Here is a 15,000-nt window from a genome sequence, read left to right as displayed (position 1 = left end):
ATATTTTGATGATGGTAATTGGGATGAAACGCTGTTAACGTCGTCTCTTTCGCCGTTCGTATGGAGAGAGTTAAGATGCACCCGTCTCCTTGGTGGTGATGTGGTATTCTGAAATATGATCAGAAAAAAAAAATGGAAAGTGTAAATTATTAGATAACAATGAAAAAGAAAGTAAATATACCAACAAAAAATAAAACATTGTATAAGAAAGAAATCATGTTTTACATTTGTTAAAATGCCAATCCAAAAAAGATACTGAGACCCAGGGTTAAGTGAAAACATAATTCATTGTGGCTGCTGACTGTGTCTGAAGTCTTAGACATGGCAAACACAACAGAAACCAGTAAGTGGGGATTTGTTTCTGGTCTTCTTTGTTTGTATGTTTGTTTTGCTTTGTTTTATTCAGTGAAAACAACATAATTTTGTGTGAGTGCAGTATGTGAAATGAACACATGAGTATCTTACATGATTACAGAAATCAGTCAGTGACAATGAAACACAGTTCTCTGTGAGTTCACAGACTTCCAAAATCTAAACTGGCAGTACTTTACTTTGGGTGGCAGTAAACAGTGCAGACACACTTCTGAACTTAGGTATCATCTTTTTTTTTTTCTAGAACTAGTGAGGCTGTGGTGTTTTAGTTGCCTGGAAAAATGTAATTCTCCATGATCAAGTACTGCTACGCAGTATTTTGTGTGACTGTCCCATTATCAGTCAAAGACAATTGCACAATGATAACTAAAAAGAGCCAGCAGGATCAAGACAAAACAAGAAATGGATCCACTGGAACACAGTGGATGAAAAAGACAGAGGATCAGTCATTTAGATCTAACAGTGCGGGCAGCTCAAATCTTGTTTGTCTGCTAACCCTGGGTTGGCTCTGGAGGGGAGTGTGTGTGGGGGGTGGGGGGGAGGGGGAGGGGGGGGAGGGGGAGGGAGAGCACTTGTGTATGTTGTATGTTGATATATGATAAGCTGGTGGCACATTGGCACTTTTTCATTAACTGCAAAAAGAGTACACCCTTTTTAAGCAAAAGTTGATTATGAGATCCAGTCCACAAAATTTTATCTTTTTTTTTTTAAATTTTCAAATTCACTTACACACACACACTCTCACACTCACACACGCACACACACTCACACTCACACATGCGCACACACACACACACACACACACACACACACACACGATATAATATATATATATACATATAGGGAGAGAGAGATATATATATGTTTAGATTGATCTGAACTGGACAAAACCAGTCAAACCCTGTAAAAAAAAAAAAGATGTAGCCAGATGACTCTGTTTTTTGATGGATTATTAATCATAGGACCATGAGTCTTGAAACCTGATTTCCTCAGTCTGTACACATAAATCTGTGAACATCATATTTCACTCTGAAGGCATGACAGCAACATTTTCAAATGGCCCATGCGCTGGACATGACTGGCTGGGAGTTTTACATGTTTTTTTTTTTTTTTTTTTTTTTTTTTCATCCATCTGGCTGTTCCACATGAAAACCACTTCTTCAGCTGAAAGTTGTGTACAGACGCTTCAGTTTATCCATTAAATGAAGCGTAATTGAAAATGTTTACGTCAACTGTTCTTTGGAATTGACGTGGACTGAAACTGAAACTGACGTGGAAGCACATGTGTGCCTTTTGACAATGTGCAGGGTCTAAGAACCTTAAGGTGTGACAAGCGCATTAGGATTATGTGAAAGTCAGGCATCTGCTCTTCTTTTTTTTTTTTTTTTCTTTTTTTTTCGAAAGAAGATTTGGTGTGGCATACTTGGATCAGTCTGCACACTGTGACACCTCCATGAAACTGAAACTGGGAAATGGACCACTGACACCTCCTTAATATTTTATTTTTTTATTTTTCTTGCAGGTCACGGAGGTCAGCGGCGGAAGCCTCAGGGACACCAGGGAGTGCCTCTCACCTACGACAATCAGAGCGCCTTGAGACATCCCCGCCCCCAATCCCCGTCCCCCTCCGTCGCCTTCCTGCCCTTCAGGGCCAACCACCTGCCCACCTCTAGACATCACCCCCTCACCACCACCACTACCACCCCCTTCTCTCAGCCCAGAGTAACAGCAGGAGAGGCACCAGCCCCAGTCTCAGCCAGTAACCATCGTGCTGGCAGCAAGGCCAGTGGCATTGCCACACCTGTGCAGGTTAAAGAGCCTGGCAGGTCTTTTTTCCAACAAGGGGAGGAGGAGGACGACGACACTGAGAAACCGCTGAAGAAGACCCCTCTTGGAGCCAGAGTGTGTGGGTTAGGGTCTGGAGACAGTCTCCACTCCCCGGCCACTTATGCCAGGGTCCCGCCGTCGTTCGTCAGGAGACCGGCTGCGCAGTACCCTCCCCCTGGACACTTCTCTGATCCCCGTGCACCACAGGCAGACACACACACAGACCTAAAGCTCTCTGACCGAAGAGAGCATTTCAGACCTGTAGCAGCAGAAGAAGGGGAGCAAAATCAGTCCTCGTTTAACAACAGCCAGGGAGAAAAAGGGACAAAACCCACCAGACCAGTCGCAGCAGAAGGAGGGGAGCAAACTCATCAGTCTTCATCATACAACATCCGGGGAGAAAAGGGGACAAAACCCAGCCAGGCGAAGAGACGTGTCCCCCGGCCAGCAGAGCATACCAGCACCAATCGGGCATCAGAACCTGGGAACGTTGTTGAGAGCGGGGCCAGGAAAGGGGGCGTGCCAGCAGTCACCATGAATATCGACGTGGTGGGGCGAATGCGGCCTCAGTCTCGGGGCGAAGGCAAGAGTCTGCTGGTGGAGAGTTCAGGGAGAGTGGCCGCTCAGTCGGGGGGACCCTACTTTGGGTAAGTTTTGTGGACAGTTCAGTGTTTTGGCAATGCTCCGTATAATAAAGCTTTCATACACATGTAAATCTGTAAGCATTTAAAAGTGTGTTAACTTTCACATTTAACAAGTGCACAAGCAGTATCAAACTAATGTATGCAGCTTTATTACACATTTTAATTCTTTTTTTTTTCTTAAAAATTTTTTTTTTTTTTTTTACTAGAGTGGTATTCTTCACAGTTAGCTAGTACACACACACACACACACACACGCACATGCACACACACACACACACACACACACACACACACACACACACACATATAACTGCAAATTTTATACACGTATTGCAAGTCTGTTAAAATATTTAGTTACTAACCTACTTTCACAATTTATAAAGGCACAAACAATAGTGTTGTTCTGTACACATTTATGTACATAAATCTCTTTTGTTTACTAGTGTAGTAACTTTCACAGAGACAAGGGTATAGTACTTACAGGTAACGGTAATGCCAGAAGTTTTCAGCTGGCCATTGCTTGCTGTTTTTTTTCCAAATATTTTTAGTTGTCCAGTCAGTTTCTAGTTATAATATGGATATATTAGTGTGTAAGCATCAGGCCTTCTGGTGAGTTGAACATCTTGCCCTTTCACTGTAATTCTAGGGAGTCCCAGGCTACATTCAGGAGGTCACTTTAATGCTGTACATTCCATTCAAATCTGCATTGCTACAACACACAAAGGCTGATGGGTATATTATGTTTATTCTTTTTATGCGTTTGTTTATGAAATGTTTAGAATATCCCAGGAGCCAGCTAAGTGAATATGCAATGGGTCCTTTCTATTTAGACAGTGTCAGAGATGCATGTTTGCTATCCGAAGCACTGTGCAGGAATACAAAATTATATTTTCTTTTCCATTTACACTGTGTCAGAAACGCAAACATGTTATCAGAAGCCCTTTGCATGCATATATTTCCTTGCAAACATGCTTGCACCTCCCCTTACCTTGACCACAAAGAAGAACGGCTCACTGTCTGTGGCTTGCTTGCGCAGGTTTCAGACCCTACATGCCTCCAACACGACGACGTACGACGTGTTCCGGCTGTCGGTGGAGACACTGCTGGACCTGTTCCTGGCAGGCTACAACGCCTGTCTGCTGGTGGGTGGGGAGAGCGGGTCTGGCAAGTCCTACACCCTGGCCGGGGAGAGCCGCAATCAGGCCGGACTGGTGCAGATGCTGCTGGACCATCTGTTCGCCAAACTGTCTGAGGGTCAGTTGGAGTGCTTCATTTGAGAGGGTCGGGGTGGAGAGTGTTGATTAAAAAATGTTCTGTCTGTCCAACATACTGTCAGAGGGTCACTTGGAGTGCCTCATGTGCTAGGGTCAGGGTTGAGAGCGATGATTAAAAAAACTAGGTTCATTCTGTTCACCAAACTGTCAGAGGGTGAGTGTGAGTGTGTCAAGTGCTAGGGTCAGGATGGAGAGTGTTGATTAAAAATTATGTTCAGTTGTTCCATCTGTTTACCACACTAATAGATGGTCAGTTTGAGTGCCCCAAATGGGAGGGTCGGTGGGGAGGGGGGGGGGGTGGAGAGTGTTGTTTAAAATGATGTTCAGTCGTTCTATCTGTTCAGCGTACTGTTAGATGGTTAGTGTGAGTGCTTCAAGCAGGAGGGTCAGGGTGGGGATGGTGGAGAGCCAGACCAGGTGCCAGTGTTGCTGGATCATCTGTTGGCCAAACTGTCAGAGGGTCAGTGTGAGTGCCTCATATGCTAGGGCTTGTGGGATGGAAAGTGATGATTAAAAATCATGTTCAGTTGTTCTGTCAGTTCGCCAAACTCTCAGAGGGTCAAGTGGGAGGGTCAGGGGTGGGTGGGTGGGAGGGGAGGAGGGGTAGAGGGGGTTGGGTGTGGAAAGCGATGATAATCATGTTCAGTCGTTCCTTCTGTTCACCATAATGTCAGAGGGTGAGTTTCAGTTGCCAGGAGGTGTCAAAGCGTGCAGACTGGTCTATATATGCTGCACCACACCTGCTGTTTCCAGAAAGAAAGAAGAAAAAAGAAGAGCAATTGATTAAGAGAGAGAGAGAAAAGAGGGAGAGAGATAGGAAGAGGGAGGGGGAGAGAGAGAGAGAAGGGAGAGAGAGAGAAAGAGGGAGAGAGATAGGAAGGGGGAGGGGGAGAGAGAGAAGGGAGAGAGAGATAGGAAGAGGGAGGGGGAGAGAGAGAGAGAAGGGAGAGAGAGAGAAAGAGGGAGAGAGATAGGAAGAGGGAGGGGGAGAGAGAGAGAAGGGAGAGAGAGAGAAAGAGGGAGAGAGATAGGGAGGGGGAGAGAGAGAGAGAAAGGGAGAGAGAGAGAAAGAGGGAGATAGGAAGAGGGAGGGGGAGAGAGATAGGAAGGGAGAGGGGGAGAGAGAGAGAGAGAGAGAAGGGAGAGAGATAGGAAGGGGGAGGGGGAGAGAGAATGTGCAGTAAAGCAGCCCTGTGATGTTTGTTTCAGAGCGATACCACCCCCAGACCCGTGTGACGAAGCAGGACCCCGATGTGACCATACAGATGGTGGAGGTGTACAACGAGCTGATCAAGGACCTCCTCCACGCACCCCTAGGGGGCAGCACTGGTCTGCTGGATCTCACTGAAACGGCGGAGAAAGGTGTCCATGCCAAGGTGTGTGAATGGGGTGGGTTTGGGGTTTGGGGTGAGTGTGGGTGTATGATTTGTGGATGCTTAGAATCATTCAATTTTTTTTTCTGCCTTTCTCATGTTTTCCGTTTTTCCTGTCCATCTGCCTGTGTGTTTGATGCTCTTTCTATGTCTGCCTCTTTCTCTGTTTCTCTCTCTGTCTCTCTCAGTCACTGTCTGTCTGTCTGTCTGTCTGTCTGTCTGTCTCTCTCTCTCTCTCTCTCTCTCTCTTTCACTGAACATACTATGTATTTCCTGACCCATCCAGTTATCGAAGAGTCACACACACACACACACACTAACAATGCATTGATGCTCCCATTCTTTTTTTTTCTGGTTTGATATCTGAACAGACCAAAAATATATCAACAAATAATCTTCAGACTCACACATGAACGTATACTGATACTCCCCATCAATATTTTTGTCACTTTGATATCATAGCTAAAAGACCCCCAAAATGAAGAAAAAGATCTTCACATTGGGATATCGGCAGCAGCAGCAGCTGAAGAAACACTTGTGTTTGGTGGGTTATGGAAACAAGAACATACCCAGCACACACAGCCCTGAAAACAGTATGGCTGTCTACATGGCAGGGTTAATAAAGAAAAAGGTCATACACATAAAATCTTATGTCTGTGTATATGTGCATGCCTGAAATATAACTGAATGACACAGGAAACAAATGATGAGCACCCAGTGGCAGCCATCAGTCAGCTCTACCCAGCTGGGCAGGCTGTCGTACAAATGACCCAGTGTTTGTAAAGTGATCAGAGCTTGGTCTCCAACGGAGGATAGGTGATATAAGTGGAGTGATGGCCTAGAGGTAACGCGTCCGCCTAGGAAGCGAGAGAATCTGAGCGCGCTGGTTCGAATCACAGCTCAGCCGCCGATATTTTCTCCCCCTCCACTAGACCTTGAGTGGTGGTCTGGATGCTAGTCATTTGGATGAGACGATAAACCGAGGTCCCGTGTGCAGCACGCACTTAGCGCACGTGAAAGAACCCACGGCAACAAAAGGGTTGTTCCTGGCAAAATTCTGTAGAAAAATCCACATCAATAGGAAAAACAAATAAAACTGCACGCAGGAAAATAAAAAAGGGTGGCGCTGTAGTATAGTGACACGCTCTCCCTGGGGAGAGCAGCCCAAATTTCACACAGAGATATCTGTTGTGATAAACAGAAATACAAAATACAAATATAAGTATTTATATCATCATCATCATCATCATCATCATCAAGAAAGTCAAGTGTCTGACCTGTGTGAGTGCAGAAAGCCACCACGGTACCTGTGGGAGATGCCTCGTCGGCCTACTCCTATTTCCGTCAGGGGTGGGACCGACGGACTGAGGCCTCCACGGACCACGGACCTGCACGAAGAAACGCGGCCATGATCTTCCACATCGACCTGACTGTGGTGAGTTTGATCTGTTGTTGTGTGGCTGCGGTCCCTTCACTTGACAAAGCATTTTGTGTTGTGTTGTGTTGTGCTGTGCTGTGCTGTGTTGTGTTGTATTGTTGTATTGTGCTGTGCTGTGTTTTGTTGTGTTGTGTTGTGTTGTGCTGTGTTGTGTTGGATTGGATTGGATTGGGTTATATTGTACTGTACTGTACAGTGATATGTGTTGTGTTGTGTTGTGTGGTATTACTTTTTGATACAACACATTTCTGTCAGTAAAATTCAACCTGCGCTTCCAGGGAAAGAATGTTGCCACAGTGCAGTGCCACCTTTTTGTTGTTTTTTTTAGTTTGCTGGGAGCAACCCTTTTGTTGTGGGTTCTTTTACATGCTCAAAAGTGCACAGCTGCACATAGCACCTTTGGTTATTGTCTCATCCGAAAGACAGACACCCTGACCACCACATATGGTCAAGTAGATGGGGGAGTAAAAATCCTGGTCCATGTATGGGGTTTGAACCTGTGGTCACATGCTTCCTGGTCAGGTGTGGTGCCTCAAGGCCACCGCTCCACGGCAGGGGTTTTAGAGTTGTTGTTGTTGTTGTTACTGTTGTTTTATCTGCTTCAGTATTCACACTGTTTCACTGCTATTGCCCTCATGACTCTCCTCTCAAATCCTGTGTACACATAGACACAGGGTTTATGCAGGTTTTAAAAGTTGTTTTTTATATTATAATATGTACAATGAATTTTTTTTTAAGTTATGACTTTTTGAAGTCCTTAAACATCTTTAAAAAAAAACATTACCCAAATTTGTAAAAGGTTTTTAAGTTTGGCTGTCAGTATTTTTGAAACAAAACATGCATTGTTTTGGTCAGTGATAGAATACAGCAGCACAATTTTCCATCTGAAATGAAATTTAAAAGTTAAACAAAAAATAAAACAAAACAAAAAAACCACACATATACTCTCTCTCTCACACACACACACACACACACACACACACACACACACACACACACACTTTATTTTATTTTATTTTATTTTTATTTCAAAAAGAATTTTTCCCTGTTTAAATCACTTTAGTGAACAGGTGTTAAATTAATGACCATCCAACACACACACACACACACACACACACACACACACACACACACACACACACAATCCCAAATCAAAAAGGATTTTTCCACGTAAAAATGTTGTTCTCCACTGTGAACAGATAACAGTTAAGCAAAGGGCATAAGCCACCATTCTAAATACTGTGGCTAGGGGTTTGGGGGGGGCTAGAAATACCTGACTGACCCAAAGATCAACATGAGAGCCTATGAAATGGTGCAGGGGGAAAAACAAAGACTATGGAAAACAGTCTGATTCGTGGTCAACATCTGGTCAAATAATTAAGTGGGAAAATCTGCATATGGAAAATGTTATAGTAGACAGTCTCTTCGTTTCCATGCCAGGGTACAACGTTTGCTGTGTTTTCTGTCAGCAGCCGTCACTCTTAGAAGTCACAAGCCAAAGACAAATGATAGTTCTCTCCCTTGCACTGTCACCGCCATTACAGAATCAAGGACTTTGATTACACGCTAAATCTGTGGTTGGCAATAGAAACTGTTTGTTATTAGTAGTAGTAGTAGTCGTATCATTATTATTATTGTTCTGTTATCACTTTAGATAGATTTCATAGAAAGGGAACAGCTTTTCCTTAACAAGGGTGGGGGTTCAAAGCAGAGACATTAGAATACCAGTTTTCTCCCCTGCACTGTCATCAGCGTACCATGACTGTTGTATCAAGGTCTGCAACCAATACAGTGAACTGACCCAAACAGGGGATGAAAAGTAGGAGAACACGGTACAACTGAACCCTAGAAAAATGAACAAATTTACATTAAAAAAATATATATATATATATATAATATACTAAAATATAAAAAAAAAAAAAGAAAGAAGACGAAGGAATATACAATTTTGCATTATGCTGCAAAGAGCTTCGTTGATGTGTTCCCTCATTGTTTTGAAGCTGGTAAATAACTGACCAACCCTGTAAAAGATTAACAAAAAGAGAAATACAGAGAAAGAAAAGAAGACACACATACATAGTCTTGCAGTTGCTGCAGAACATTGTTTAGTATATTGACATAGTGTTTTGTAGCCAGTGAAGAAATGATTCTGGGCCCTGTGCTTGGGAATCCTAAATGGTGTGAAGGAGATCAAAATTTGTATTTGTATTTGTATGTCTTTTTTATCACAGCAGATTTCTTTGTGTGAAATTCGGGCTGCTCTCCCCAGGGAGAGCGCATTGCTACACTACAGTGCCACCATTTTTGACTCACTTGTGTAAACAAAGTGAGTCTATGTTTTAACCCGGTGTTCGGTTGTCTGTGTGTGTGTCTGTGTGTCGGTGTGTCTGTGTGTGCGTGGTAAACTTTAACATTGACATTTTCTCTGCAACTACTTTGTCAGTTGACACCAAATTTGGCATGAAAATAGGAAAAATCCAGTTCTTTCCAGTCATCTTGTTTAAAACAATATTGCGCTTCTGGGATTGGCACAAAAAAATAAAGAATGAAGCCTAATTATATGCAAACTGCATTTACTGTTATATTTATATTTTTTGTATTCTCTAAACCTGGCACTTTGATCTGATATTCTGACCCAACAGCTAGAGCAGTCATTATTATCATTTTTTGTTCAAACAGGAACTTCTTTTGCTAAGCATGGAATTTTTATTTATTTTGCAAACGTTTTGCTGCAGATAGTAAAAAGGGGAAATTACTCTGTAATGCTAGTGGAGTTAATTTGCTTTAAACTGATCTTTCTCATCTTAAACATTATATTTTGAAACAAGAGAGGCAAGACCTTCAAGACTCACTTGTGATGCACTTTTTAAAAAAAATCCAAGCTTTTTATGTATTGAGTATAATTTCAAAATGTAATGTTTAAGATGAGAAAGATCAGTTTAAAGCAAAGTAAGTTCCCCAGCAGAGTAATTTCCCTTGTTCTGCTATCTACCCCAAAACGTTTGCAATAAATAAAACTTCCATGCTTAGCAAAAGAAGTTCCTGTTTGAACAAAAAATAATAATAATGACAGATCCTTTGTTGGGTCGAATATCAGATCAAAGTGCCAAGTTTAGAGATTACAAAAAATATAAATATAACAGTAAATGCATTATACTCAATACCTAAAAACTTGGATTTTTTTTTAAAGTGTATCACAAGTGAGTCTTGAAGGCCTTGCTTTTCTTGTTTTTGTATTTTTTCCAACATGAAGTTTTATTTGTTTTTCCTATCAAAAACATCAAGAGTTGTATTGTAACAAGGACATATCAGAAACAAATGTACATACATTACAGTACATCTGTATAAATCCAATTGGGAATCAACTTTGCAAAGGCTTGTCACTCACACAACAAAAAATTTACCTAAAAATGCACACACGAAAAAAAACCCAGCATATTAAGCTGAATGAAATACATAAAACACAGTGAACTGATGTCAGATCAAGAGATGGTTGACACAGGTAAAAAGCTGTGTTAGAGCACAGTCTGGTTTTCAGTTTCAGTAGCTCAAGGAGGTGTCACTGCGTTCGGACAATTCCATATACGCTATACCACATCTGCCAAGCAGATGCCTGACCAGCAGCATAACCCAACGCACTTAGTCAGGCCTTGGAAAAAAAAGAATAAATAATAGATAAATACATTAAAAAAAAAAAAAACTTCCCAGCTGGCTGACCAAAAATTTGTAGTATAGCAACAAAGTTGATTGACATTGAAATGTTCATCAGTTCATATCTGGACACGATGTTTGGACATGGTTAGTTGCACCCTTTGTCTGTCTGTTTTGTGCACAATGGTGCATTAGGACCTGCTTGTCCAGAGATATTGTTGGATGTCATGTATGGGCATGCACACTTACACACACAGATGAGTACTCACTCACTCTCACACACACACACACACACACACACAGTTGCTGCATCAGTTCTCATTCTTTCAGTTTTTGTTTGTTCCACTCAACAAAACTGCAATATAAACAATTTTCCCATTAATACACAGATATACACATGTGTATTGATGAGAGTGTTTATTATTATAGGCACTTTTAATCAGTTGATGTCAGATCTGTACTGGTAACTTTTAGTCTTCTCTTTCGAAAATGGTGTTTTGGGGTTGTTGTTGTTTTGGGGTTTTTTTTGTTTTGTTTTTTGTGTGTGTATCATTAGTCATTGTGGGGTGAGAGTTAAGTAATGCCTATGATGATCAAGAGAGTGGTGATGATCTTCATAAAGCTGACAAGGCTTGACCAGTGTGTTGGGTCCATTTTGTGGGTCAGGCATCTACCCCCCACACCCCACCCCCACCCTCCACACCCCTTCCCTGGCCCCCTCCCCACTCACAACCCTGCTCCCTTTATAAAATAAACCTTTTTTCTTTCTTTCTCTCTCTCTGTCTCTCTCTCTGTCTCTCTCTCTCTCTCTCTCTCTCTCTCTCTTATTTATTTATTTTTTTAATAAATAAATAAATGTGTAACGTATATGGACAGCTCCAAACACTTTGACACCTCCTCAGAACTGAAACAAAGTCTCACAGCCCTTCTCCCTTTATTAAACAAAGCTTTTCTTCTTCTTCTTCTTCTTAGTTTGTTTCTGTAAATAAAGCAGATGTGGTGTGATGTATATGGACAGGTCCAAATACTTTGACACCTGCTCAAAACTGGAACAAAGTATCACAACATTGCTCCCTTTGTTAAGCAAAACTATAACTATTATCATTCTTTTGTGTGTGTGTGTGTGTGTGTGTTTTGGGTTGTTGTTTTTTTTGGTGTGTGTTTGTTTGTTTTTTTAATAAAGCAGATGTTGTGTAACATATGGGTAGGTCCAGACACTTTTGACAGCCCCTCAAAACTGAAACAAAGCCCACACTGAACACATACCTGTGACACCTCAGAACTGAAACAAAGTCCACACAGAACACATATGTGTGACACTCCCTCAAAACTGAAACAAAGTCCACACTGAACACATACCTGTGACACCTCAGAACTGAAGCAAAGTCCACACTGAACACATACCTGTGACACCTCAGAACTGAAGCAAAGTCCACACTGAACACATACCTGTGACACCTCAGAACTGAAACAAAGTCCACACTGGACACATACCTGTGACACCTCAGAACTGAAACAAAGTCCACACTGGACACATACCTGTGACACCTCAGAACTGAAACAAAGTCCACACTGAGCACATACCTGTGACACCCCTGCAGAACTGAAACAAAGTCCACACTGAACACATACCTATGGCACCCCTGCAGAACTAAAACAAAGTCCACACTGAGCACATACCTGTGACACCCCAGCAGAACTAAAACAAAGTCCACACTGAGCACATACCTGTGACACCCCTGCAGAACTAAAACAAAGTCCACACTGAACACATACCTGTGACACCCCAGCAGAACTAAAACAAAGTCCACACTGAGCACATACCTGTGACTCCCCTGCAGAACTAAAACAAAGTCCACACTGAGCACATACCTGTGACACCCCTGCAGAACTAAAACAAAGTCCACACTGAGCACATACCTGTGACACCCCAGCAGAACTGCAACAAAGTCCACACTGAACACATACCTGTGACACCCCTGCAGAACTAAAACAAAGTCCACACTGAACACATACCTGTGACACCCCAGCAGAACTAAAACAAAGTCCACACTGAGCACATACCTGTGACACCCCTGCAGAACTAAAACAAAGTCCACACTGAACACATACCTGTGACACCCTCAGAACTGAAACAAAGTCCACACTGAACACATACCTGACACAGATCCTGGAACCCCAAACATCCATGGACAGGGGGCGGCCTTGGTGCCTTGCCTCTCTGCATGGCTCCTCACTGCGACAGCCACCCTCAGCCTCTGAGCACCATGAAGGCTCAGTGAGTCGCTCACACCTGTCACACAAGCACTGCATTTACACACACCAAAAGAAATGACATAGTGCTTATTCCGTATACTACATACATCAAATCATAACAGTAGATACACCAGTTTAGTTTCAAGGTGTCAAAGAGTGTGGACAGATCCATATCATGCTACACCACTGCTGCTGGAAATGAACACACAATACTAAAGCAGAACAATCACCTTCATATGTTAGCTGTGCATTTGCAGGAATACCACTTTACCAGGATGCAACAGAAACTGACCAATGATAACTAAAGAGCCGAAGCTTTTGATACGAACAGATTCACAGACAAAGCAAAATAAAAAGACAGTGAAATCTGGTGCATACAGTGACTGATCAGATTGAAAAAAAAAATAATAAAAAAAATAAAGAAAAAAAAACAAAAAAAACACAAGGAGAAGAAAATCAAACTCGAAACAGCATTGTTTTTTGTTTTTTTTTCTTCTTTTTTTTTTCTTTTTTTTCCCACTCACTTACTTTTTGGCTTGACCAACAACAACGAAAAAAAAGTGCACCTCAGAGTGAACATCAAGAGAAACTGTCTGGAGACAGCAGGCTTTCCTTGTTTAAAGTTAAACACCTGAGATATCAATCTAAACCCAACTCTTTGGCCCCAAACTTTCTCCAGGACCGGTGCTCTCACCAGATCGTTTGATTGTTGTGTTTAGAGAGACAGAGAAGGGCTGGTGTGTGTGTGTGTGTGTGTGAAGGTATGTGAATATGAGTGTTTGTGTGTGTGTGTGTGTGTGTGTGTGTGTGTGCAATTGTGTGCGTGTCTGTGTGTGTGTATGTGTGTGCTACCCACCCCCCTCACCCCACCAATACCCCCTATTTCTCCCCCCTACGCCCCCCCCCTCCTTCTCCCCACCTCCCACCCGGGCCTTTTTATCTATGGGGGCTGTCATTGAGATCGAAAGCTTTTGAAGGAGACACAGGGTGGCGCGGTGTGGTGTGGTATGAAGTCCAACAGCCGAAAGCCATGCGGGCCGTTTACAGGCAGATCAGTTCCCCATCTTTTATCGGCTTTCACTCAGCAGGGGATTGACGGTGGGCTCTTAGTGCCGGGGGAAAGGAGTTTTGTTGTTGTTGTTGTTCTTTTTTTAATGGCCCGAGTCACCGTGGGTGCATGATTCAACTTGCAGGCTGTTGGAACGTTTAGAAGAGGTTGGAGGGTGGGGGAGTGAGGGAGAGGGGACAGGGAGTGGGGTGGGGGGTGGGGTGGGGGTAGGGAGGAGGAGGAGGAGTACGTTGGGGGAAGGGTGAGGACACTGCGGTGTTAGGTTTGGAAGGGAGACAGACAGACAGACAGTGAGAGAGAAAGAGGGAGACAGACAGTGAGAGAGAAAGAGGGAGACAGACAGTGAGAGAGAAAGAGGGAGACAGACAGACAGACAGTGAGAGAGAAAGAGGGAGACAGACAAACAGTGAGAGAAAAAGAGGGAGACAGACAGACAGACAGAAGGTGAGAGAGAAAGAGGGAGGGAGACAGACAGACTGACTGACAGACAGTGAGAGAGAAAGAGGGAGACAGACAGACAGACAGTGAGAGAGAAAGAGGGAGACAGACAGACAGACAGTGAGAGAGAAAGAGGGAGACAGACAGACAGTGAGAGAGAAAGAGGGAGACAGACAGTGAGAGAGAAAGAGGGAGACAGACAGACAGACAGACAGTGAGAGAGAAAGAGGGAGACAGACAGACAGTGAGAGAGAAAGAGGGAGGGAGACAGACAGACAGTGAGAGAGAAAGAGGGAGACAGACAGTGAGAGAGAAAGAGACAGACAGACAGTGAGAGAGAAAGAGGGAGACAGACAGTGAGAGAGAAAGAGACAGACAGACAGACAGTGAGAGAGAAAGAGACAGACAGACAGACAGTGGGAGAGAAAGAGGGAGACAGACAGACAGTGAGAGAGAAAGAGGGAGACAGACAGACAGACAGTGAGAGAGAAAGAGGGAGGGAGACAGACAGTGAGAGAGAAAGAGGGACAGACAGACAGTGAGAGAGAAAGAGGGAGACAGACAGACAGTGAGAGAGAAAGAGGGAGACAGACAGACAGTGAGAGAGAAAGAGGAAGACAGACAGACAGACAGTGAGAGAGAAAGAGGGAGACAGACA

The 15,000-nt window shown here is 43.2% G+C and overlaps 1 protein-coding gene and 1 long non-coding RNA gene across 2 annotated transcripts in view; one reads left to right on the top strand and one right to left on the bottom strand.

Moving 5' to 3' along the window:
• The window catches only part of LOC143294863 (coiled-coil domain-containing protein 78-like), a 61,124-nt gene that overhangs the window by 3,318 nt on the left and 42,806 nt on the right, over positions 1-15,000 (top strand). The window contains exons 2-5 of the mRNA XM_076606381.1: positions 1,895-2,846; positions 3,880-4,097; positions 5,327-5,493; positions 6,782-6,925. Coding sequence (XP_076462496.1) covers positions 2,734-2,846; positions 3,880-4,097; positions 5,327-5,493; positions 6,782-6,925 — 642 coding nt within the window. The 5' untranslated portion in view covers positions 1,895-2,733. The remainder of the gene's footprint in view (positions 1-1,894; positions 2,847-3,879; positions 4,098-5,326; positions 5,494-6,781; positions 6,926-15,000) is intronic.
• On the bottom strand, positions 5,327-13,516 carry LOC143294864 (uncharacterized). The gene is made up of 4 exons (XR_013056947.1): positions 13,364-13,516; positions 12,738-12,872; positions 6,768-6,878; positions 5,327-5,461 (listed from the first exon to the last, which is right to left on the bottom strand). It is a non-coding gene; the product is annotated as an uncharacterized LOC143294864 (long non-coding RNA).

The sequence above is a fragment of the Babylonia areolata genome, chromosome 20 (genome assembly GCF_041734735.1).
Source record: "Babylonia areolata isolate BAREFJ2019XMU chromosome 20, ASM4173473v1, whole genome shotgun sequence".
In the NCBI taxonomy this organism is placed as follows: domain Eukaryota; kingdom Metazoa; phylum Mollusca; class Gastropoda; order Neogastropoda; family Buccinidae; genus Babylonia; species Babylonia areolata.
Note: the sequence above shows the minus strand (reverse complement) of the source record. Positions and strands in the feature narration are given on the sequence as shown.